Source organism: Theropithecus gelada, chromosome 2 (genome assembly GCF_003255815.1).
Source record: "Theropithecus gelada isolate Dixy chromosome 2, Tgel_1.0, whole genome shotgun sequence".
NCBI lineage: Eukaryota > Metazoa > Chordata > Mammalia > Primates > Cercopithecidae > Theropithecus > Theropithecus gelada.
Window position 1 is genome coordinate 191,652,138 of NC_037669.1, and position 24,456 is coordinate 191,676,593.

The following is a 24,456-nucleotide window of genomic DNA, read 5'->3' on the forward strand; positions in this document are numbered from 1 at the left end:
GGCAAGACTCTGTCTCCCCACCGTCCCACTACATGGCCATAATGACCAAATACAAAGATGTGGTACTTAGATCCTAAACAAGGACAGATATGGTCTATAAAAAGTCTTCTGGTTTAAAAAAATTTCAGGTCGGGCACAGTACCTCATGCCTGTAATCTCAGCACTTTGGGAAGCTGAAGTGGGTGGATCACAAGGTCAGGAGTTCGAGAGCAGCCTGGCCAATATGGTGAAACCCTGTCTCTACTAAAAATACAAAAAAAAAATTAGCCAGGCATGGTGGCACATGCCTGTAGTCCTAGTTACTTGGGAGGTTGAGGCAGGAGAATAGCTTGTACCTGGGAGGCAGAGGTTACAGTGAGCAGAGGTCACGCCATTGCACTCCGGCCTGGGCGACAGATCGAGAGTCTGTCTCAAAAAAAAAAAAAAAAAAAATGAATAAATAAAAAAATTTCAACCTTAACAAGCCAGTACATTAGTAAAGAATCAATAAAAATGCAATTTGGCTCTTGTCTTGCCCTTCTTGAAAACGCTATTGAACAGCCATTAGATAGGACCACGCAAGGTGAGAGTGTGTACACAGTATTCTAGAGAGGACCGAGCTGGATGAAAAACAGAAGCATAACCATGCGCAGGCTGTCAGATCCCAAGAAGGGTAAGCAGCATGTCTGCATAGGGAGGCGGCTCAGCAAGGGAAGCTGAAGCCTGAGGAGGGAAAGGAAGGCTGCGAAGCAGGAGTGCCACCTAGTGTGAGGTGTCAGAGTCTGACGGAGCAAGAGGGCACCCCATGCAGAGCTGGGAGGACAAGGTTAGGGCAGGTGGCAACAGATACAGAATATCGGTTACATACGGGGGATCAAACATAAAAGTAAACATGTTAAAGACAAATGGGAGCCAGATTTCTCAACACAGAGAAAGGAATTATTGATATGGAAAAGGAGAAAACCAGAATGAATCCTATCAAATCTGGAGATACCAACAGGCACACTAATGGTTTTCAACGTAAATAAATGTATTTTTAAAAGATGTAAATACGTATTATGTGTATACACACCCAAAAACTTATTTTGATTTCTAAACACCATTCTCTGCCAAAAGTTCATTTCAAAGCACCTCCTCAACAAAATACTTATTACCTACAAAGTTTAAAAGATTAATCCTACAGTAAAGAAACCCACCAGGACACTCCCTGAATCAAATGATCAAAGTTAACATCACCAGTGGGAACAAATCAAAATCATGTGACCCGAGAGTATAAAGTGAAAAGAACACAATATCATTTATGTAACATTCCTGCCAAATTGAGGGACATTCTACAAAACAACTAGTCTTTAATTTTCGAAACTATCAAGATTAAGAAGGTCAAGGTAAGAATGAGGAACTACTCCTGACTGAAAGAGATTAAAGAGACGTAACAAGTAAATGCTATCTATACTTGTAAACTAGATCTTTTTGCCATGAAGAACGTCATTAGGACGATTGCTAAAACTTGAATGATGTTTGGAAATTAAATGGTAGTCACGTATCGATGTTTTATTTCTTGATTGGTGGCTCTACTGTGATTATATAGGAGAATGTCCTAGGTTGTAGGAGGTACTCATTAAAGTAATGATGCAGGCCGGGTGCAGTGGCTCATACCTGTAATCCCAGCACTCTGGGAGGCTGAGGTGGGCGGATCACTTGAGGTCAGGAATTATGACCAGCCTGGCCAACATGGTGAAACCCCAGCTCTACTAAAAAATACAAAAAAAATTAGCCAGGTGTGTTGGTGTACACCTGTAACCCCAGCTACATTGGAGGCTGAGGCACAAGAATCCCTGGAACCCAGGAGGCAGAGGTTGCAGTGAGCTGAGATTACGCCACTTCACGTTGGCCTGGGCAAACAGAGTGAGACTCTGTCTCAAAAAATAAACAAAAGAAAGTAACGATGCAGGACAGGTGCAGTGGCTCAAGCCTGTAATTCCAGCACTTTGGGAGGCAGATGCGGGTGGAGGCAGATGTGGGTGGATCACTTGAGGCCAGGAGTTCCAGACCAGCCTGGCCAACATGGTAAAACCCCACCTCTACTAAAAATACAAAAATTAGCCAGGCATGGTGGTGTGCGCCTGTCATCCCAGCTACTCGGGAGGCTGAGGCACGAGAATCACTTGAACCCAGAAGGTGCAGATTGCAGTGAGCTCAGACTGCACCAATGCACTCCATCCGGGAGGACAGAGAGACTGTCTCCAAAACAAAAAAAGCAATGATGCAGTGATGTGGCATCACGCTGGCAACTTATTCTCAAAAGGTTTGGGGGAAACAGTTATTTGTTCTGTACTTAGAACCTCCCTGTGGGGCTGGGCGCAGTGGCTCACGCCTGTAATCCCAGCACTTTGGGAGGCTGAGGTGGGTGGATCACCTGAGGTCAGGAGTTCGAGACCAGTCTGGCCAACGTGGTGAAACCCCGTCTCTACTAAAAATACAAAAATTAGCTGGGCGTGGTGGTGGGCACCTGTAATCCTAGCTACTGGGGAGGCTGAGGCAGGAGAATCGCTTGAACCTGAGAGGTGGAGGTTGCAGTGAGCCGAGATCATGCCCCTGCACGACCGCCTGGGCAACTGAGTGAGACTCCATCTCAAAAAAAAACTTCCCTGTAAGTTTAGGATTATTCCGAAATTTTAAGAAAGAAATATTTGTTTTACCAGAACATGTTTGATAATGGGAATTAGCTAATGAGCAACTATATAAGGAAAGAATGTCAATATTATATACAGAAATCAGGTTGGTTCATTCCCAAGTTTTCTCTATATGCTAATGTTTTTGCACCAAATTAGAGAACTAAGTACACAAGCACAGCATAACTTGGGTCAGCCACTCCAAGGAACACAGCACTGAATATGACACCAATTCACAAAAGTATTAATAGGAGGAATAATTGTTTAAGCAGGACAGTTCAATCCTATTGTCGCCGCCCCCCATCTCCATGCCACTAGGGGACTGACTGCTCTCTACACATAAACACAATGACGAAGTTATCCTCTGGAGGATTAAAACAGAGTGTCTCTGGATCGACTTCACCTGAAACGTGGAAGCCAGAGGATTAAATGAACATACATACAATATGCTAAGATACCCAGTGCTTAGCTCCCCACCAGTCCCTCACACCTGTGAGGCGAGATCAGTGAGTCTTCTCCGGGAAATCACACCAGCCGAAAAGACTCAAAAAGACCCTGACGATGGTTGTTCCTCAACAAATGGTCCAGACTTAGGCGAAGGCCACAGTCAACAAAGTCCTAATTCTGTGCTCAGAGCTTCCAAAGAAGTTTTTAGTGCCTAACATTTATGATCAGATAGCCAAAGGAAGCCTTTAACGCAATACCTCTCAACCTTGGTTGTTTATGGAACTAACCTAGAAAGCCTGTTAAAGTATTGATGGTCAACTCCATCAAGTGTTCTGGGGTGGTACCTAAGCAATGGGGGTTTTTTAAGCTCCCTGTGTGATGACATCATAGTACGCAATGATGGTTAAGAACCACAGCTCTAACACTGATTCCATGAAAAAAGAACAGGTCTGTATTTATAAACAGTTAGTGAACAAACGGAGCTCTTGGAAATTAAATATGTGCTAGCAGAACTGAAATATTCAATAGAAGACTTGAAAGATTAACTGAGAAGATTTCCCAGAAAGTCGAGCAAAACAACACACACGGACACAAAAATAAGAAAACCATAATACCAATCCAGAAAATACAGAGAAACTGCAGAGGAGAAATACAAAAGATCATTAATAAGAAAAGCTTCAACATCAACACTGGAAACTAAAAAAACAAACAATGCTGTTAAAATTCTCAAGATTATTTCCAATCTTAAAATATCCAGCCAAACTACCAATCAAATATGAGGACAGAATCAAGACATTTTCAGACATGCATGGAATCACAAATGCCTAATTTTCAGGAAGCTACTAGAGAAAGTACTTAAGTTTTTCTTAAGAAGGAGAAAGATACGGGATACGGGAAAGAGAAGAATCTCCAGAAATGATTTTGTAAGGAAATTCCAGACTGACAGCCATACTGCAGGCTTAGGGAGCAACTGGTCCAGACTGGAGACGTGTGATTCTAGAGACAGACATATTGAGGGCTATCTTTGCCAACATGCCCTTTGTCAATGTTCCCATCATTTGTACCCAGACAAGTTCACATAAGCTTGGCTTCTGGTCCACTTCCTGCTTTCATCTCTACGCCTTTCTGCTTGGATCAAGTTAGTCGCCCCCCACAATCCCATGCCTGAAAAGGTTCTGCTTTGATCTATATTTGGGAGCTGGAAGTTGGTCACGGTAAGTTTTGAAATACAGTTTAGAGAAAAATCGATTCCCCACATTCCCGACAATTATCTATCACTAAGCCTATGCCACAGTCTTGCCAGATGACCCAAAAGTGCTGAGTTCCATTTCTCAGGACTCATTTACTCACTCATTGCCTTGCCCAAAAGACTGTCTTAGTAAGCTCTTTGAGAAATGAGGCCAGACTATGACCTAAGTTTCCACATTCACCTTATCTTTTTAAGGGGCCTTCACCTAAGAGTCAATATTGCGCTTCCCTTTTTTGCTTTCATTCAGTTATAAATACCTTTCATGACGATTACTTTATTATATAATTAACTAAAATGGCACAATACTTTGGGGGAAAAAAAAAACAGGGAAATACCTTATTCCAATCTGGTTCACACATTCAAATATTAAAACAAACATACATTCATAAATACTGAAATAAAATGGCAAGTGAAATCAAGAGAAATAAAAAAGAAATCCACATTTTAAAAATAAAACTCATTTCAATTACATAAAATCATCTTCCGTAAAAAACGATGTTACATATAGTCACATAACATTGCAACTAAAATCAAGAATTTTGGCAATATATTATTTGGTATTGCTAATACCTCTACTAACCTCTGATTCATCACCCTTCTCTCTATAAGCAGTAGCAATACTGGTCTGAACAGCCTTAATCCATGCCTGGCGCAGCTTTTCGGAATCTGCCTGGAGCATACAACTTCTAAAAGGAAATAACATATTTTCTCAGACACTCAGTTAATGCCAAAAACACCCTATAAGCTTTGTATGTTTTTCACTTTGCTATTTAATAATTTTCTAGCAAAAAAATATATATATAATTTGTTGAAAAAAGTTTTTATTTCATGTATCTTTAGGGCAAAGTATGTTGATGAAGAAATCAAGGTGCCAATGAAACAAATTATCTCTTAAAAACAAATAACCCATCCCTGAATATTTAAAAAAAAAAAAAAACTCTTAAATTTACCATATAAACATAAAAATACTCATTTTTTTTCTACTGGGTACAAATATAAAATGATAGTTATCAAATAAACTCATATGATTTTAATTCATCATCATAATAGCTAAAATTTTCATATGAGCACATAAATCACCTTTATGGAATTAAAGAATAGGATAAATGGTAGAAGTTACATAAATATCTGACTATATCTGTAACCATTAATTATTGAAATTTATTTTTAAAACTTTTTTTCCTCTTTAGCACAGAAAATTACAGACAAATGCAAATTCCTCCACTCTGGGAAGTTCTTTAAGACAAACTATAGAAACATAAAAGCAAATCACAGATCCTTTAGAACCACTTACTTTGTTGGTGAGACCACCTCAAAGCAGAATCGTCGCTCTATGTCTTCACAATGTTTCACTGTGCAGAGCCTGAGGTCTTCAACTACTACAGTCGGATTATCCTACAGGGAGGAAACCACATTTCCACACTTTTCCACTTAGGTTTTAATACTACCAATAACAAAATACTTAAAAATAGTACTTGGCATAAGCGGTCTAATTTTTTAGACACAGATAGGGGTTATCAATATAGACATAAAAGTAATTTTGTCCTGTTAATAATTGTATCTACCTCATAAATTACATAGAGAGTAAATGAAATGGTTTACATATAAAGAGCCTGGTCCAACAGTTGATACTTAGTAGATTCTCAATAAATGTTAATGTTCTGCAGCTTTTCTTCCATTTTCTTTCATATCCACTCTCCTGGTCCCCACTCACATATAATAAAGCTACTTTCCTCCAAAAGAGAAGCCTTTATTCAGTCAAGTTTTAAATAACTCAAAGAAAGCTACAACTTCCTAAAATACCTAAGTGAATCAAAAAGATTTCATCACTTTCTACTATTTAATACCAAGTTTATCAGAATAGAAGAAACCATGAACTAATTAGCTGATTAAACGGCTTCTGTCATACACACCTGCTACCATAGAACCTTGCAAATAAAATTTCAGTGTCATCTCAAGAGTAGAGATTTGAAATTTGCAGTTTACAGAATGTCATTCAGATAATCATTAGTTATGAGAATAACTAATGATTCATTTTTTGTTTCTAGTTATTTTAATATTCTCAACTCACATGTAATCCCAATATGTCTTTCCCATAAATAATACTTGCTCATCCTTAAAATAAGGTTCAGGAAAACAAACATATAAAACAATATTAACAAATTTAAGGGGTTCTATTTAAATTACTTTCAGCTTACATTTTAATTAATGTAATTTTTAACCATTCTGTCCTATCACCTTTGGCCCTATTGTGACATTATTTAAAAGGCATCCTCTCTTTCATCTTCAAAACAGTGGTATGGAATGGCAGTGTTATTTCTGTCATGCACTAGACAAAGATACATTTAAAGAAATAAAAGTATGTTGTATATTTCAAAATAGCTAGGAAAGGAGATTTGTAATGTTCCTAAGACAAAGAAAAATGTTTGAGGTGATTGATGCCCCAGTTACCCTGATTTGATCCTTACACATTATATACAAGTATCAAAATAGCACATGTACCACAAAAGTATGTACAACTAATATATACCATTTAAAAGCTACCAAAACATTTTTTAAAATCCTGTGACCCAGAAAAATCCATCTCAAAGTGAGGAAGTAAGAATTCAGGATTCAACATCACTTTGCTTTTAAGAATGAAATGTTGAAATTTTCCACCCTAGAGTCCTCTTACACCTGCTCAAACAGAAAACTAATAATTATATTAATTTTACACACATGAGTATTTAGAGACTTCAATGTTTACCAAAACAAGAAGATAAATAACTGAAATTGATAACTCATTAGGTTTTCACTTATTAACACCTACCTTAAATTTTTTCTGGTAAACCAACTGATTATTCTGTATTGAAAACCAGCGCCTACAGAAACACAAAATAGATTAAGCTTTCATAAACATAATTTATTTCCATTGTTGTTAGAAATGAAATATTTGAGAAAGCACTGGAAATCACATTGTGGTAATTATGTTTTGAGAAGTGCATTGTATTATTTTGCTTTATATAAACTGATTCTAATATGGGAAAACTATTGAAAGTAAAAAACAAAACGTTTTAAAACCACAGGTTAGGAAAATTAAAGTACTACATTTTGATTAATTTCATGTCATAAATTTACATCCTAACAAAAGCAGTTACCCTTTATGCTACCACCAAATAGTAACTGTTTTAAAGTACAAATTTAGTTTCTGAGGTTCCTCAAAAATAACTGAACTCTTTCCCCAGAAATAATTGCTTTTCTTATAAAGTTGGTATAAATGTATATTGTGAATAAAAGTATACACTTGTGGCCAGGCACAGTGGCTCACACCTGTAATCCCAGCACTTTGGGAGGCCAAAGCGAGTAGATCACCTGAGGTCAGGAGTTTGAGACCAGCCTGAACAACACAGTGAAACCCAGTCTCTAATAAAAAATACAAAAATTAGCCAGGTATGGCGGCAAGTGCCTGTAATCCCAGCTACTCAGGAAGCTGAGGCAGGAGAATCACTTGAACCCGGGAGGCAGAGGTTGCAGTGAGCCAAAATCACGCCATTGCACTCCAGCCTGGGCCGCAGAGCAAGACTCTGTCTAAAAAAAAAAAAAAAAAAAAAGTATCCACTTATATACAGTAAAACATTGAAACAAATTGTGCTTTATTTTCAACCTTTCAGCAGATAATTCAGTAAGAGTCTGATTTCATAAGCACAACAGAAAACTAATCATGTCAGAACTGACATCTAACAAGAGACAATCACAAATTAGCTTGGTCTTAGTTTCATATAAAATACTCCTAAGCAAATTAATCAAAGTTATTACTACAAATGATTCACTCAAGTATTTATATGGTTCTGCTCGTTACTGTAAATTATTAGGCAAACAATTTACTTACGACCTTCTTTAGAAGAAAAATCTAAGCTATGTATGACATATTTACTAATTCTAATTTATTAAAACAATAAAAGACCTAAAGGCATAAAAAAAAATCACAGCCAAAAGCCATTCAGAAAAGAAAGCAAAACTTCTTATAAAGCATGAAAAGTAAAACAGTATTTGAATCATTATTTTAAAATTAGTTTCATGTGAGATGATTTCTACTGTAACATTAGTTATTAATCAATTAGCAGATAGAGATTCTACCTTTTCACTGGTACTAATATGAAGCATTAGCAATTGTATTTAGACATTTAGAATTTCTATTTTTAAAAATTAAGTTAATTATCCAAAGCTGTTCTCATCTCATGACTAGGAGATGCTTTTCCATTTTTAAGCCATTCACTAGAAAGACTGTTAGGTTTTCTTACCACTTAAAGAGGAATCACCTTTACCATTAAAAAATACATTTGTTAAAGAAGCATCTAGATAAAATGAGCTGGGTTGCCTCTAAATGCAAATCATCAAGAGGTAGGCTAGAAAAGGAAGAACTTCTGGGTTTCTTTACTTTGGGACAGATAGTTGGTTAGAAATGTTAAGGAAGTACCTACAAACAAACAAAATGGTGCAACCCTGCCACATGGGATGACATGCAATGGAAACAATCTCTGATACTGATGAAAGCGTTTATGTAAAAATCATTTGAAGTAGGGTGAACTGTAGTAATACAAAATCATTTGTTTTATATCATAGTCAATTCCATAATTCGATGAAAGCTACCAAGAGTTTTACTGAGCAACAAAAATCACACTTATGTAAACTTTTCACGCTTCTGAGGTCTTCAAAAAATTAACTTCTCTTGACCTGCTGCATCTTAGGACAATATCTTCTAAAAATAGTATCAAAATGCTATATTAAAACGTATGTTGTCAGAGACCTATCCCTCTGATTATTAACTCTAAGGATCACATGTATTTCTGAAACCCAGTTCCTCTGCCATCTATCTGCTTCTGAATGACGTTTTCATATCATCAGTTTTTATAAACTGAGGAAAGAAAATATAAACTCTTAATTTTACATCTCTTAAGGAAAAATGTCATACATCCTAGGTAGAAAACATTTTTTCAATTATTATACTAAGATCTGTGTGTCTTACGACACTATCACTCCTCCATTGTTATTACAAATAAAAAAACTAATAACCTAACATTGACCAAAACTTTAATCAAGTAAAAGGGAATATAATTTTTAATTCTTTCTATAGAATAATCCTAGTTGTTATTAACATTTCATTGTTGTTGTTGTTTTTGTTTTTTTGGTTTTTTTGAGGCAGAGTCTCACTCTGTCGCCCAAGCTGGAGTGCAGGGGTGCGATCTTGGCTCACTGAAACTTCCGCTTCCTGGGTTCAAGCGATTCTGGTACCCTAGCCTCCCGAGCACCTGAGGTTACAGATACACGCCACCACACCCTGCTAATTTTTGTATTTTTAGCAGAGATGAGGTTTTACCATGTTGGCCAGGCTGGTCTCTAACTCCTGGTCTCAAGCGATCCACCCACCTTGGCCTCCCAAAGCGCTGGGACTACAGGCATGAGCCACCACGCCCGGCTCTAATTGTTACTAACATTTCTAAGAAAAGGAAAAGTAAGACTTAAAAACAGCTCATGGACTATGAAATATAGAAAAAATACTTAAGTTTGGATTCAGAAACTGACCACAAAGCCAAAATACAAGATAGCTTTTTGTTTTGTTTTGTTTTGTTTTTTGATTTTGTTTTTGTTTTTGAGACGGAGTCTCACTCTGTTGCCCAGGTTGGAGTGCAATGGCACGATCTCGGCTCCCTGCAACCTCCGCCTCCTGAGTTCAAGAGATTCTCTTGCCTCAGTCTCCCGAGTAGCTGGGATTACAGGCATGCACCACCATGCCCGGCAATTTTTGTATTTTTAGTAGAGACAGGGTTTCGCCATGTTGGCCAAGCTGGCCTTGAACTCCTGACCTCAGGTGATCCACCCGCCTCAGCCTCCCAAAGTGCTGGGATTACAGGCATGAGCCACCGCGCCCAACCAAGACAGTTTTTAAAATAGAAAAATTTGCTTCATTAAGAAAAATAAGGTACCACTTTGTATCTCAAATTGAAATAACTCAATATAATACACATTCTATTAAATTCTAAATATTATACTTTAAAAATATATGTTGTAAATATTAAATTTATAAATTATTAGTTATTAATATTAACATACCAATTAGAGTTTCCAAATGACAACATTTGGGCAGGAAAAAATATATATATATATACACAAAAAAATCTTTTACCATGTTTGATCACTAGTCCCACACTGCTCTTAAAATCAAGAACATGAGTAAAAGTCAAACTTTGAAACCTGTAGAAGCTTTATTACTAGAACTATAAGGATGATGGGTTTATTTACATATCCATTTAAGTGCCAAACAGGTAAACAATTGGTAAAAATTAAAAGCCTGAACATGAATGCTCCTTAACTTCAATTTATATATTTATTTCTTTTTTTTTGAGTCGGAGTCTCGCTCTGTCGCCCAGGCTGGAGTGCAGTGGCACAATCTCGGCTCACTGCAAGCTCCGCCTCTCGGGTTCATGCCATTCTCCTGCCTCAGCCTCCCGAGTAGCTGGGACTACAGGCGCCCGCCACCACGCCTGGCTAATTTTTTTTGTATTTTTAGTAGAGACGGGGTTTCACCATGTTAGCCAGGACGGTCTCGATCTCCTGACCCTGTGATCCACCCACCTCGGCCTCCCAAAGTGCTGGGATTACAGGCGTGAGCCACCGCGCCCGGCCTTCAATTTATTTTTATACAGAGAAAATAATGGCAAAACAAAAAAAGGTAAGGAACTGACAATGTATTCTTTCAACATAATCAATATGGTTTTACCAAAAGGACTAATCCTAGTTACTGCTCAAATTTTTAAAAAGAGTTTACTAGCTTATTTCCCTCTATATTTTTATTTGTTTAGACATATATGTAATTTTTTTAGAGACACTCAGCCTGAAGTGTCGTGGTGCAATCACAGCTCACTGCAGTCTGGAAATCCTGGGCTCAAGTGATCCTCCCACATCAGCCTCTGGAGTTGCTGGGACCACAGAGGCATGCCACCACACCCAGCTAATTTCTTATTTGTTTATATGTATTTTGGCAGAGACGGGGTCTTACTATGTTGCCAGGACTGGTCTCCAATTCCTGGGCTCAAGTGATCCTCCAACCTCGACCACCCAAAATGCTGGTATTACAGGTATAAGCCACATATCCAGCCTTTCTCTTTTTAAAAAAATAAGACATATTTAAAAAAGGAAAATTACTCAATCTGTATCTTCTTTGGGTAATTATAAATAAATCAAATATTCCTTTAAAGATTAAAACAAATTGAGGAGATGTGCAATTAAAAGGTATAATTCCATTTCTCAAATAAAATATTTATATTTTCTTCCCAATTTAAAACATAAAGAGACTTTTTATCCATTGCAAGTAATCCAACTGAAATGCAAGTTAATTATGAGCTTTCTCGTGCCAAAAAGGAAACTGGAGTAAGATGAGGGTAAAGGGAAGGAAGCCATTTGGTACCTGATATGATCGGGCTTTTTCCTGTCATGTGAAAAAACGGGGCAGGATTAAAACATAAAGGAAAGGTGGTAAAAGAATGAAAACGAAAAATGTGCAAAATAAGCAAAGGACTAGCATGATACGAAAATAAAGCAAGAATTAAGAAACAAGCTTAAGCTCTTAACCTAACAAAATAATCAAAAGTATCTATTGCATTTTATTTACTTTTTATACACATATGCATTTGTACAATTAATTCCAATTCTTAGGACTCTGAAAATTTCAGGAATATTCAAAAAGTTCTTCAAATACTATGTCATAGGAAGTTCTGATAGGACTTAGCATACTTGGGCATCTCTCTACTATTATTTTCTGCCTCAAAGTTCATGGCTATAAAATATAGATAGTACCTCGCACCTCATCTTAATAAGCTGCTCCTAAAAGTTAAGGAAAATAATCACTGTAGGAATTGTCTATATAAACCTGAGATAAATGAAGTTTTCATAAAGAAAGTAGGTTCACTAAACAGAGGATGTCAAAGATTATAAAATATAACCAAATAAACATTTCTCCCAATTGCCCATCCCATTTTCATGAAATGATATACGGGACTTGAAGGCCACACATACATAGTATTAACCTTTCATCTATGTATATACTTCTTATAATACAAAAGGCCAATAGAAATAAAACATTTACATCTACATCAGCAGCATACAGAATATTTTGCTCTAAAGTATCGTGTAGTATATTCTATGCTTTTAGTTGTATTTTCTATTTAAACAAAGACAGAGCATAGCAAGCAATTATTCAGTTTTATTAGTTTTTCCAAGTTATCACTAAATAAATTATGTTAGTATCTATTTATTTTCCTTCTTCATTCACCTTTTCTGAATTTATCATAAAAAGCAAAAGAGAAGTTAAGTTCTAATAATCCAATAATGTGAGCCTGAAAGGAAGCTGCCATACTGAGAAAATGACCCGACAAAGAAAAATTATTGTGGTGACCTCACATTATCTTCAGAAAAATACATTGTATAGATTTATAAAATTTTTGAGATATTACAAACTACAACAGTCCACATAAGAAATAAAACTTTTTACTCCTTATGCTATTTCAATCATATCATACAAAATATTATCTATTCAGTTAAATTCCAGATTTTGGAATCATCTGAAATACACTTGTAATTTATGAAGCACAAAGTGAGGTTTAAAAACTATCTGGAAATTCCTAGTCACACTCACATTTCCCTGAGGAAGAAAGTATTTTTTTTAATTTTAATTTTTGTGGGTACATAGTAAGTGTATCATATTTATGGGAGAAAGAAGTTTTTTTTTTTCTTTTTTTGAGATGAAGTCTCGATCTGGTCATCTAGGCTGGAGTTCAGTGGTACAATCACAGCTCACTGCAACCTCTGCCTCCCTGGGTTCAAGTGATTCTCCCACCTCAGTTTCCCAAGGAGCCGGGATTACAGATGCGTGCCACCATGACCGGCTAATTTTTATATTTTTAGTAGAGACAGGGGTCTCACCATGTTGGCCAGGCTGGTCTTGAATGCCTGACCTCAAGTGACCTGCCCGCCTTGGCCTCCCAAAGTGCTGGGATTACAGGCATGAGCCACCATGCCCAGCCAGAAGGTCTTTTTAAATAGTTGATTTTGATAAGACTGTATGCAAAAATTCCACAGAAGTATAGGTAATAGCAAATGTGTGGTACCCTATGGTGACTAAAACAAAAAAGGTGCCCTAAAAGTAATCCATAAACAATCCCCCAAATCTTCATATTTGAATCACTGGATTCCTGAATTTTTAAAATTAACTCACCAATATCATAAATACAGTCGTTTACTCAAAGTCTAGTAAAATAAATTAAGCTGGACAGAGAACTGAATTTTGAGATACTTTAAGAAATTTAAATTCCAAATTTTTAATATTAAAAAGCAGAAGATAATTCTAAATAACATTTAAAAGATTACTCTTCTTTCTTCTCCCTTCTGTCTAGTTCCTTATCTATCGCCTAGTAAATACTTAAAGACTTTAGTCACAAGGTTTGGACTTTTGTTGTTGATTGGCTGATTGAGACAGGGTCTCCGTCACCCAGGCAGTGGCACAATGCAGAGGCTCAATGCAGCCTCAATCTCTTGGCCTCGAGCGGTCTTCCTGCCTCGGCCACCTGTGTAGCTGGGGCTACAGGCACCACACCACCGCACCTGACTAATTTTTGTATTTGTTTTTTGTAGAGATGGGGTTTCACCATGTTGCCCGAGCTGATCTCAAATTCCTGGGCTCAAGCAATCTGCCTGCCTTGGCCTCCCAAACTGCTGGGATTAGAGGCATGAGCCACAATGACTGGCCTTATATGCTATATTCTTGTACAAGTCAGAATTTTACTAGTGTTTTTGGCAAAACGTTCTTCAACAGGATGTGAAAATGGTATTAATTTGCTATCCATAATTTTTCCTAATGTAAGTGTTTCGGGAAGTTCTTTTAAAGTGAAGTATTTTTTCATAGTTGAAGCTGTATTTTGTTCTATCAAAATAAAGATGGTTTGGAATTTTCGCAGCAAGTAAGAAAAATGCCATAGGATACTTGAGGAAGAGTTCAGAGTTCCAGGTTTTGCACCTCAATTTGTTCACAAACCAGCTGTGTGACTTTGAACGAGTGACCACCTCTCTGAAGCTCCATTTCTTTACTGAAAATAAGGGTGTTCTACAGTCTATGATTCTAATCAATAAGTGCCATTTCACTACGGATAGATGGCATCTCCTTTAAAAATAGCCTAATTTCCAAAGCAATGTTTTTTCACTTTGTAAATAGGAGGTAATGTCTACAATTGAAAATTTAACCATTATTCCTCACTTGATTTCAGCTGCATTTTAATATCCATGTCAATGTAATTCAGAAAATAAATAATAATGCAAAGGTTCATGTATAAATCAAAATTACTTTCCTTCTACTGTCCTAAATGGCAGTGCAATATTCCACTAACACTTACTATGCTTCATTTTGAAGTCTGAGACCATCTCTCATTGGAGTAGTCCATGGAAGTTCATTTCTTTTCTTCTTAACATAATGGTATGTTTCTACGGATTTACTGTATTTTCACTTTGCTAAACTCTAAGTAGGTTGTTTTGAAATCTGAAGGCTGAAATTCAATTCTGCCATTATACCATGAAAACATACTGGTGAGTAATCTTTATTATAATGACTCACCAGTCAAGCTGTTTTTTTTGCTTTTTTTTTTCCCCCCCAACTTCTACTCTGGCTACAGAAATTTATCAGGAAAGGCTTAAAAGACTACTACTGTCTTACTTTTTAGAGCTTAGAAAATGTAATTTTAATTTTTCATTTTCACTTTAGTTAGAAATATTATTTCTAACCACACCACTTGAGTTGGTCCTCCTATATTCATGTACTATTCTTATTTTTATTTATTTATTTATTAAGAGACAGAGTCTCACTGTGTCGCCCAGATTGGAAGTGCAGCAGCACAATCTTGGCTCACTACAACCTCTGCCTCCTAGGTTCAAGCGATTCTCCTGCCTCAGCCTCCCAAATAGCTGGGATTACAGGCATGTGCCACCACATCCAGCCAATTTTTTCTATTTTTAGTCAAGACAAGGTTTCACTGTGTTGGCCAGGCTGGTCTCAAACTCCGGGCCTCAGGTGATATACCCGCCTCAGCCTCCCAAAGTGCTGGGATTACAGGCATGAACCACCACGTCCAGCCCATGTATTATTTTTAAAGCTCTCTAACCTCAGGTTTAACATCAAATATAATCATTCTTCTTTCCATTTTTATATTCACTCTCAGGTTCAGAAAAATTATTTTGAATAAAACAAACCATCTACCATGTAAACATCCGTCAATATCAAATGGTGGGGAAATGCTCAATAAATCACTGACATTCAGAAATGTCAGTGAATGCTTTCTTTTTTTTGAGACAGATCTCACCCAGGCTGGAGTGCAGTGGAGCAATCTCGGCTCACTGCAGCCTTTGCCTCCTGGGTTCAAGCAATTCTCCTGCCTCAGCCTGCCGAGTAGCTGGGATTATAGGCATGCACCACCACGCCAGGCTAATTTTTGTATTTTTAGTAGAGATGGGGCTTCACCACGTTGGCCAGGCTGGTCTCAAACTCCTGACCTCAAGTGATTCACCCGCCTCAGCCTCCCGAAGTGTTGGGATTACAGGTGTGAGCCACCATGCCCACCCAGTGAATGTTTTTTCTATATAACCTTGACACCAAGACATAAAAATAATTACACTAGAAATCCATTTTAATAAAACATTAAATTTTTCCATTTAACAAAAATGTACACAAAGTTAAACTTACCAGGAAATTATATTTACTAACGTCCATTTTTTAAAAATAAAAACAACCTTCTTTATCATTAAATTCATATTCTGGTCAATAAACACATTATAACCAATAATAATAAATCAACCAGAATCCAACTACTACTCATATTACAGAATTTTGACTACTTTTTTATTTTTGGCAAAAATAGAGGCATCCTTGAATAAAAGATTAATCACTGATACCCAGAAGAATGATCCTGCGACAACCAATCTTTCAGTTGAAGCTTTAATGTCTGAAGTTATTTCATTTTAGTATATTACTACATGAGAAAATACAATGAAATATTTTATACATTCTTTTAACAGACATTTAACAGATTTATATTTTATAAAAATTTGTTTAGCAACACCTTCAAAGTTTTTGGTAGCCATCAAGTTTACAATAAAGGAGCATCAGCTGCCACAACTTCACATATGAAAAAATTCCCATTTCCTAAAACTCCTGTTTTATTGAAGTTATTGCAAAGAGCTAAAGATCAGGATCACCTAGCTTAAAGATTCATAAACATTTTGTTCACAAAGTGCAGGAAAAAAAAGATTCATAAGTGATATGGACTGGTTCTGTCACTACCCAAATCTCACCTTGACCTGTAATCCCCACGTGTCGTGGGAAGGATCTGGTGGCAGGTGACTGGGTCACGCGGGTGGTTTTCCCCACGCTGTTCTCGGGATGGTGAGGGAGTTCTTAGGAGATCTGATAGTTTAAAAGTGGTAGTTTCCCTGAGCTCGCTCTCTCCTACCACCTTTGTGAGGAGGATGCCTGCTTCCCCTTCCGCCATAATTCTAAGTTTCCTGAGGCTTCCTCAGCCATGGAGAACTGTGAGTCAATTAAAACTCCTTTCTTTATAAATTACCCAGTCTCAGGTAGTATTTTTATAGCAGTGTGAACATAGACTAATACAGAGAACTGGTACCAGCAGAGTGGAATACTGCTATAAAGATAATCTGAAAATGTAGAAGCCACTTTGGAAATGAGTAACAGGCAGAGGTTGGAACAGTTTGGAAGGCTCAGAAGGCAGGAAGATGAGGGAAAGTTTGGAACTTCCAAGAGACTTGTTGAATGCTTTTGACCAAAATGCTGATACTGATATGGACAATGAAGTCCAAGCTGAGGTGGTCTCAGATGGAGATGAAGAACTTATTGGGAACTGGAGCAAATGTCACTCTCACTATACTTTAGCAAAGAGACTGGCAGCATTTTTGCCCCTGTCCTAGAGATCTGTTCTTAAACTTGAAAGAGATGATTTAGGATATCTGGCAGAAGAAATTTCTAAGCAGGAAAACATTCAAGAGGTGACTTGGCTTTTCCTGAAAGCATACTGTTATATGCTTTCACAAAGAGAAGATATGAAATTGGAACTTAGTTTAAAAGGGAAGCAGAGCATAACAGTTTGGAAAATTTGCAGCCTGACCATGAGGTATAAAAGAAAATCCATTTTCTGAGGAGAAATTCAAGCCAGCTGCAAAAATTTGCGTAAGTAATGAGGAGCTGAACGTTTATATCCAAGACAATGGGAAAAATGTCTCCAGGGCATGTAAGAAATCTTTGAGGCAGCCCCTCCATCACAGATCCAGACCGAGAGGGAAAACAGAGTTGTGGGCCAGGGCCCAGGACCCTGCTGCTCTGTGCAGCCTTGGGACTTGGTGCCCTGCGTCCCACCCACTCCAACTTCAGCCACGGCAAAAAAAGAGGCCAAGGTACAGCTCGGGCCACTGCTTCAGAGTGGGCAAGCCCCAAGCATTGGTGGCTTCCACGTGGTATTAGGCCTATAGATACATGGAAGATGAGAATTTAGGTTTGGGAACCTCCAACTAGAATCCAGAGGATGTATAGAAACGCTTGAAGGTCCAGGCAGAAGTAGTCTGCGGCAGGGGAAGAGCCCTCATGGAGAACCTCCCCTAAGACAGTGCAGAAGGGAATGTGGGGTTGGATCCCCCACATACAGTCCCCACTGGGGCACTGCCTAGTGGAACTGTGAGAAGAGGGCCAACATCCTCCAGACCCCAGAAAGGTAGATCCACCAAGAGCTTGCACCATGCACCTGGAAACACCGCAGGCACTCAGTGCCAGCCCTGAAAGCAGCACAGGGCTACACCCGCAGAGCCACAGAGATGGAGTTGCCTAAAGCCATAGGAACCCACCCCCTGCATAGCCTGCCCTGGAATGTGAGACATGGAGTCAAAGGAGACTTTAGAGCTTTAAGATTTAATGACTGCCTGGCTGCATTTCAAACTTGTGTGGGGCCTGTGACCCCTTCGTTTTGGTCATATTTTCCCATTTTTAATGGGAACATTTACCCAGTGCCTATACCTCCATTGTATCTTGGAAGTAACTAACTGGTTTTTTATTTTACAGGCTCATAGACGGAAGGGACTTGCCTTGTTTCAGATGAGACTGTGGACTAGGACTTTTGAGTTAATGCTGGAATGAGGTAAGACTTTGGGGATCTGTTGGGAAGTCATGTTTGATTCTGACATGTGAAAAGGACATGAGATTTGAGAAAGGTCAGGGGTGAAATATGGTCTGGCTCTGTATCCCCACCCAAATCTCATCTTAAATTGTAATCCCCACATGTTGAAAGAGGGACCTGGTGGGAGGTGATTGGATCATGGGAGTGGTTTCCCCCATGTTGTTCTCATGATAGTGAGGGAGTTCTCACAAGATATAACGGTTTAAAAGTGGTAATTTCCCCTGAGCACTCTCTCTCTGCCGCCTTGCGAAGAAGGTGCCTGCTTCCCCTTCACCTTCTGCCATGACTGTTCCCCAGCCATGGAGAATTGTGCATCAATTAAAACTCTTTTCTTTATAAACTACCCAGTCTCAGATAGTATCTTTATAACAGTGAGAAAATGGACTAATACAATAAGCAAACACTAAGTCAAAATGTACATAAACATCATATAGAGGAGAAACCAAAAAAGAAAGCTCACTTGTCCTATTCATCTATCATATTCATAATTTTTACTCAAATTTATTTTATGACAAATACAGGAGGTAGACCATATTCAAAACTGATTTACTATAATGAGCTAGCCAGCCACTATAGACCAAGCATTATAAAAATTTTCCTTGCTTCCTTATTTAATCCTTGCTTACTTTTAGAATTTAGAATTAATGATGTTATTCTTCACCTGCTTCTAAAGGGCATCTCTCTTCAATAGCCTGGGTTCAGGAAAGCTTCTATGGAATTTACAGAAGTTAAAGAATTACGAAGGAGAGAGCTGTCAAATCACAGAGAAAGTTGGAAAATCAAAACTATGTACAGATCAAGACCAGTATTTGAAATATATTACCTGTTCCAAGTTTTGAAGGCATTGCTGGCTCGTTTGAACAGATATCCTTCCATAACTATGCCATTTGCAGCATCTACGTTATATTCTAACTTAGAATCATCACTGGAGAAATCCTAGACAAAACAACATATAAAGAAGTTCATATGACTTGACTAAGTTTCCTAGACAAGAAATGGATCCTAAGGAAAGAGTTCAAAAGGAAGAAAAGGTTTATATTAAGACAGTTACAACAACAATATTAATAAGAAAAATGAAGGGAGACTTAAATGATCAATAATAAATAAATGTTTCAATACATTAAAGTATTTGACTTTAGTGAATTATTTTATGCAATACTTATTGTGATGACCTAAGGACAGATAATTGTATAGAATATAATGCAAAACAGAAAATAAATCAATATAAACTGTATCTACATTGTGATTAAAAGCACAAAATAATATGTATACAAATAAACAAGGGAAACAACTAAATACTACACAGGCTATTATGTTTAAAATTATCACAACTTTTTTTTTTTTCTTTTTTGAGACAGAGTGTCGCTCTGCTGACCAGTGTGGAGTGCAATGAAGTGATCTCAGCTCACTGCAACCTCTGCTCCCGGGTTCAAGTGATTTTCCCGTCTCAGTCTCCCATGTAGCTGGAATTACGGACATACGCCACCATGCCCAGCTAATTTTTGTATTTTTGTAGAGACAGGGTTTCACCATGTTGGCCAGGCTGGCCTTGAATTCCTGACCTCAGGTGATCTGTCTGCCTCAGCCTCCCAAAGTGCTGGGATTACAGGCATGGGCCACTGCACCCAGTCCATCACAATATTTTATGGTGATATGTGTTAACAATTTTTTTAAAGTATATGGTTATATTTAATTGGGATTATTTAAAGTTACCACTATTTTCTAAATATATTACTACCATGATAGTTTTTTTGTTTTTTTTTTTGAGACAAAATCTCACTCTGTTGCCCAGGCTGGAATGCAGTGGCACAATCTCAGCTCACTGCAACATCCACCTCCTGGTTCAAGTGATACTCCTGCCTCAGCCTCCTGAGTAGCTGGGACTACTACAGACGTGTGCCACCACGCCCAGCTAATTTTTGTATTTTTAGTAGAGACGGGGTTTCACCATGTTAGCCATGCTGGGCTCAAACTCCTGACCTCAAGTGATTCACCTGCCTCGGCCTCCCAAAGTTCAGGGATTACAGGCATGAGCCATTGTATGCCTGGGTATGGTAGTTCTTGAATCTGACAGTGTCTATGGCATTTTTTCCTAAAATAAAATTTAGTTTTCAAAGGAAATGGATCTTAGTCTACAGTCTGAAGTGGGCAAGTTGAACTCCCTTTTTTATGAGTACTATGAAATCACTCATAGTCTTCTTCAAGGGTCTTAATGATCTAAATCTTCACCTGAATGCAATTTAAACTTTCAATTTTCTTCCAAACATTCATGAAGTTTGGAAATCAGAAATTCAATATTTAAAATATTGCCTAACAAACTTCCAAAGCATTTTGAGTAAAACTCTAAGACTGCTGTTTTCAGCAAATTTAAAACTCTAAAGCCAGTCCCATAACTTTTAAAATTCCTCCTGGACCAATAATGAAAATGAGAATTCTACCCTACTAAGGAGCAGCAAACCTCCTGTCGTGCGAAACATTGTGGCAGCATCTGCTGAGACGCTGGGGCCCTGCCTGGAGGCGAGCAGAGCGACAACCATCTAAGGGCCCTCCAAATTGAAGAGAGTACTAAGTCAGGAACAGGAAACAGACTAAATTCAGAACTTTAAAAGAGAAAAAAATAATAATAATAACCTCTCCTGACGCCTTTGAAACATTAACCACGAAAAGACATGATAATCCAAAGTAATCAAATGAAGCAGAATCTGTAAACGACTTGCTACATTTCTTCCTACTTTTTCTTTGGGGAAAAAAAATCAGGGAAACTTTAATTCCCTCATTTAAAATTTATTTGAGGCTATAATTTATTTAATTATACAGACAGAATTAAGTAAGCAATAAATATAATTGACTTTGTTAACATTCTAAAGGTTTCGTTTGTAACATCTTCAGTTTTTCATAACTTTGGTCAACTTAAAAGACTTCCTTGAAAGTGCAGTGTATTACAAGTGTTTCTCTAATTTTCAACTATATTTCTTGAGATAAACTGTCTTCACTTTAATTACTATTAATACCAACTAATATTTTGTAGTACTTAAAATGTGACAGATTTCATAATTTTAGCAATGAAATATGTTGGACGAAAGACATAGTGTTAGAATCTCCTTAAATACATTGATGACCTGATAAATCAGGAAGGAATACTCAAAGGCAAGAGACTGAGTGAGCACTGGAATTCAAAGAGGTAAGGAGAGCAAGGACATCTGCCTATCAGGAGAACTTGAGTTTTGGTGTGAGGTCCAGGGAACAGAATGTAAAACCAAGGTTGGTCAAAGGGGAATCTAATAGAAACTTCCCTTTAAAATAGCAAACAAGACAAGAAAAACCACTGTTACCACTTTCACTCAAGATCACAATGAAACTCATAGCCAGCAAAACAACAAAAAAAAGTACAAGATTAGAAAGAAAGGAAAAAACTATCATTATTGGTAGATGATAAGACTTTATACACATAGCATCCAAAATAATTGAGAGATAAATCAATATTAAAAGAGATTACTGGTTACAAAATCAATACAGAAAAATCAATGTTATCACAGACAGAACAGTGGTAAAATAAATAAATTTAAAGATAACATTTAGAATATAAATATCTAAGAATAAATCTAACAAAAGATGTACAAGAAAAATCATAAAACTTTATGAAAGCCATTAAAGAAAACTTAAATAAATGGAGAACATAACAAGCGCATAGAATCAAAGATATAATAAAATAAACATATCAATTTTGATTCATAGAAGCTTGAAGGAGGAAAGGTAGGAAGATTTGCTATTACATATCAAGAATTTGCTTGCCAGGAACAGAATGACAAACATTCATGTTCTCACTTATTTGTGGGATCTAAAAAATAAAACAACTGGACTCAGGGAGCTGGAGAGTAGAAGGATGGTTACCAGAGGCTGGGAGGTGTGGTGGGTACTGGGGGTGTGGGTGAGTGGGGATGGTTAATGGATACTAAAAAAAAAAAAAAGAGAATGAATGAGACCTAGTATTTGATAGCACAACAGGGTGACTACAGTCAAAATAACTGTACATTTAAAAATAATTAAAAGAATATAATAGGATTGTTTGTAACACAAGGATACATGCTTGAGGGGATGGATATCCTGTTTTCTATGATGTGATTATTATGCATTGCATGCCTGTATCAAAATATTTCATGTACCCCATAAATAATACCACCTGCTATGTACTACCAAAAACTAAAAATGAAATTAAAAAATTTTAAAAGCATTTGATCAACAATTAAGCAACCTGGTGGGAAAATGAGATAAAAAGACTAATAGTTCACAAATAGGATATCCAAATGACCAGTAAATATAAGATGCCCATTGTCACTAAAGAAATCACTCTAAAGCCAAAAATAATTAAGACAGCATAGTATCGACAGTTTAGACAAAAAGACAGTGAAACAGAATAGAGAAACTGAAATGGACCTCACATACGTGATATATAACACAGGATATACCACAGAGCATTTGGGAAAGAGCAAACTTTTTAATAACTCGTCTGGATCAACTGACTACCAGTGGGAGAATTAAAGGAAACGATCTCTACCTGACACCACACACAAAAACCCAATTAAAGATCTAAAAAGTAGCACGGTGGCTCACACCTGTAATCCCAGCACTTTGGGAGGCTGAGGTGGATGGATCACCTGAGGTCAGGAGATCAAGACCATCCTGACCAAAAAGGTGAAATCCCATCTCTACTAAAAATACAAAAATTAGCTGGGTATGGTGATGCGCAGCTATAATCCCAGCTACTTGGGAGGCTGAGGCAGAAGAATCACTTAAACCCAAGAGGAGGAGATTGCAGTGAGCAGAGATCGCGCCACTGCACTCCACCTGGGTGACAGGACCAAAAAAAAAAAATAATAAAAATAATCTAAAGAGTAAATCTATAATACAAGATATATCTCTTCATGATCTTGAAATGGAAAGAATTTATTGAACAAGACACAAAAAGCATCAACCATAAGACTGATAAAAATAAGCTATATGAAAATTAAAAACACATATGCCTCAAATGTATTATTAAGTTGATCAAACAGTTAGGCAGCCTGGTGGAAAAATGAGAGAAAGATTAATAGACGTTTTACAAGTAAGATACGCAAAAGACCAACAGATACAAGATAAGGTGCTTAAGCTCATTAGTCACTAAAGAAGTTAAAACTACAAGAAGATGTCAGTATCTACTGATCAAATCGGCCAAAATCTAAAAGTCTCATAATATAATGAGGTGGCAAATAGGAACTCTCATACAGTGCTGTCTGCTAAGATAGTATAATATTTTGAAAAACAATGTAGCATTATCTGCTTATGCTAAATGATCTACTAAAGCTAATACATCTTCTAACTCAGCAGTTTTACTCCTAGGTATAAATATATCAGAAATGCAAAATGCATGCACGTATCCACACATGAATGTTCAAAGCATCACTGTTTCTCCAACTGATCAATTTAAATTTTTGAAAAATCTAAATAACTGCATGAGACATACTTTCCCTTAGTTTTTAGTGGATTTTTTTTTTTTACCTGTAATGCAGCCTTGTGTCAGCATTTAAGGGCAGAAAAGAGGTGAGCATTCATAATGAGCAAAAAGCAGCACTATTTTCTTTAAAGGAAAACAGCTGAATATTATTTAAAATCAAGTAAGTTATTCTTAGAGTTAATAATTTACCATTTTGAACCTTCAGTACAACACTGAACTGTGTTCACAATAGGAAAAGATATTAAAAGATGTGTACTGTTTATTAAATAATTCAATTTAAGGAAATATTCAAATATTCCTACAAATACCATGATATCTCATTTTAATTAAAAACAATTGGTCCCAATTTTTAGCAATCTT

The 24,456-nt window shown here is 37.1% G+C and overlaps 1 protein-coding gene across 2 annotated transcripts in view; it reads right to left on the reverse strand.

Moving 5' to 3' along the window:
* The window catches only part of ACAP2 (ArfGAP with coiled-coil, ankyrin repeat and PH domains 2), a 173,900-nt gene that overhangs the window by 30,157 nt on the left and 119,287 nt on the right, over positions 1-24,456 (reverse strand). The window contains exons 10-14 of one of the 2 annotated variants that reach the window (XM_025376092.1): positions 24,141-24,152; positions 19,429-19,541; positions 7,157-7,208; positions 5,642-5,742; positions 4,928-5,033 (exon numbers count right to left, since the gene is read on the reverse strand). In XM_025376092.1, coding sequence (XP_025231877.1) covers positions 4,928-5,033; positions 5,642-5,742; positions 7,157-7,208; positions 19,429-19,541; positions 24,141-24,152 — 384 coding nt within the window. The remainder of the gene's footprint in view (positions 1-4,927; positions 5,034-5,641; positions 5,743-7,156; positions 7,209-19,428; positions 19,542-24,140; positions 24,153-24,456) is intronic. The other variant, XM_025376093.1, reaches the window with a different exon arrangement.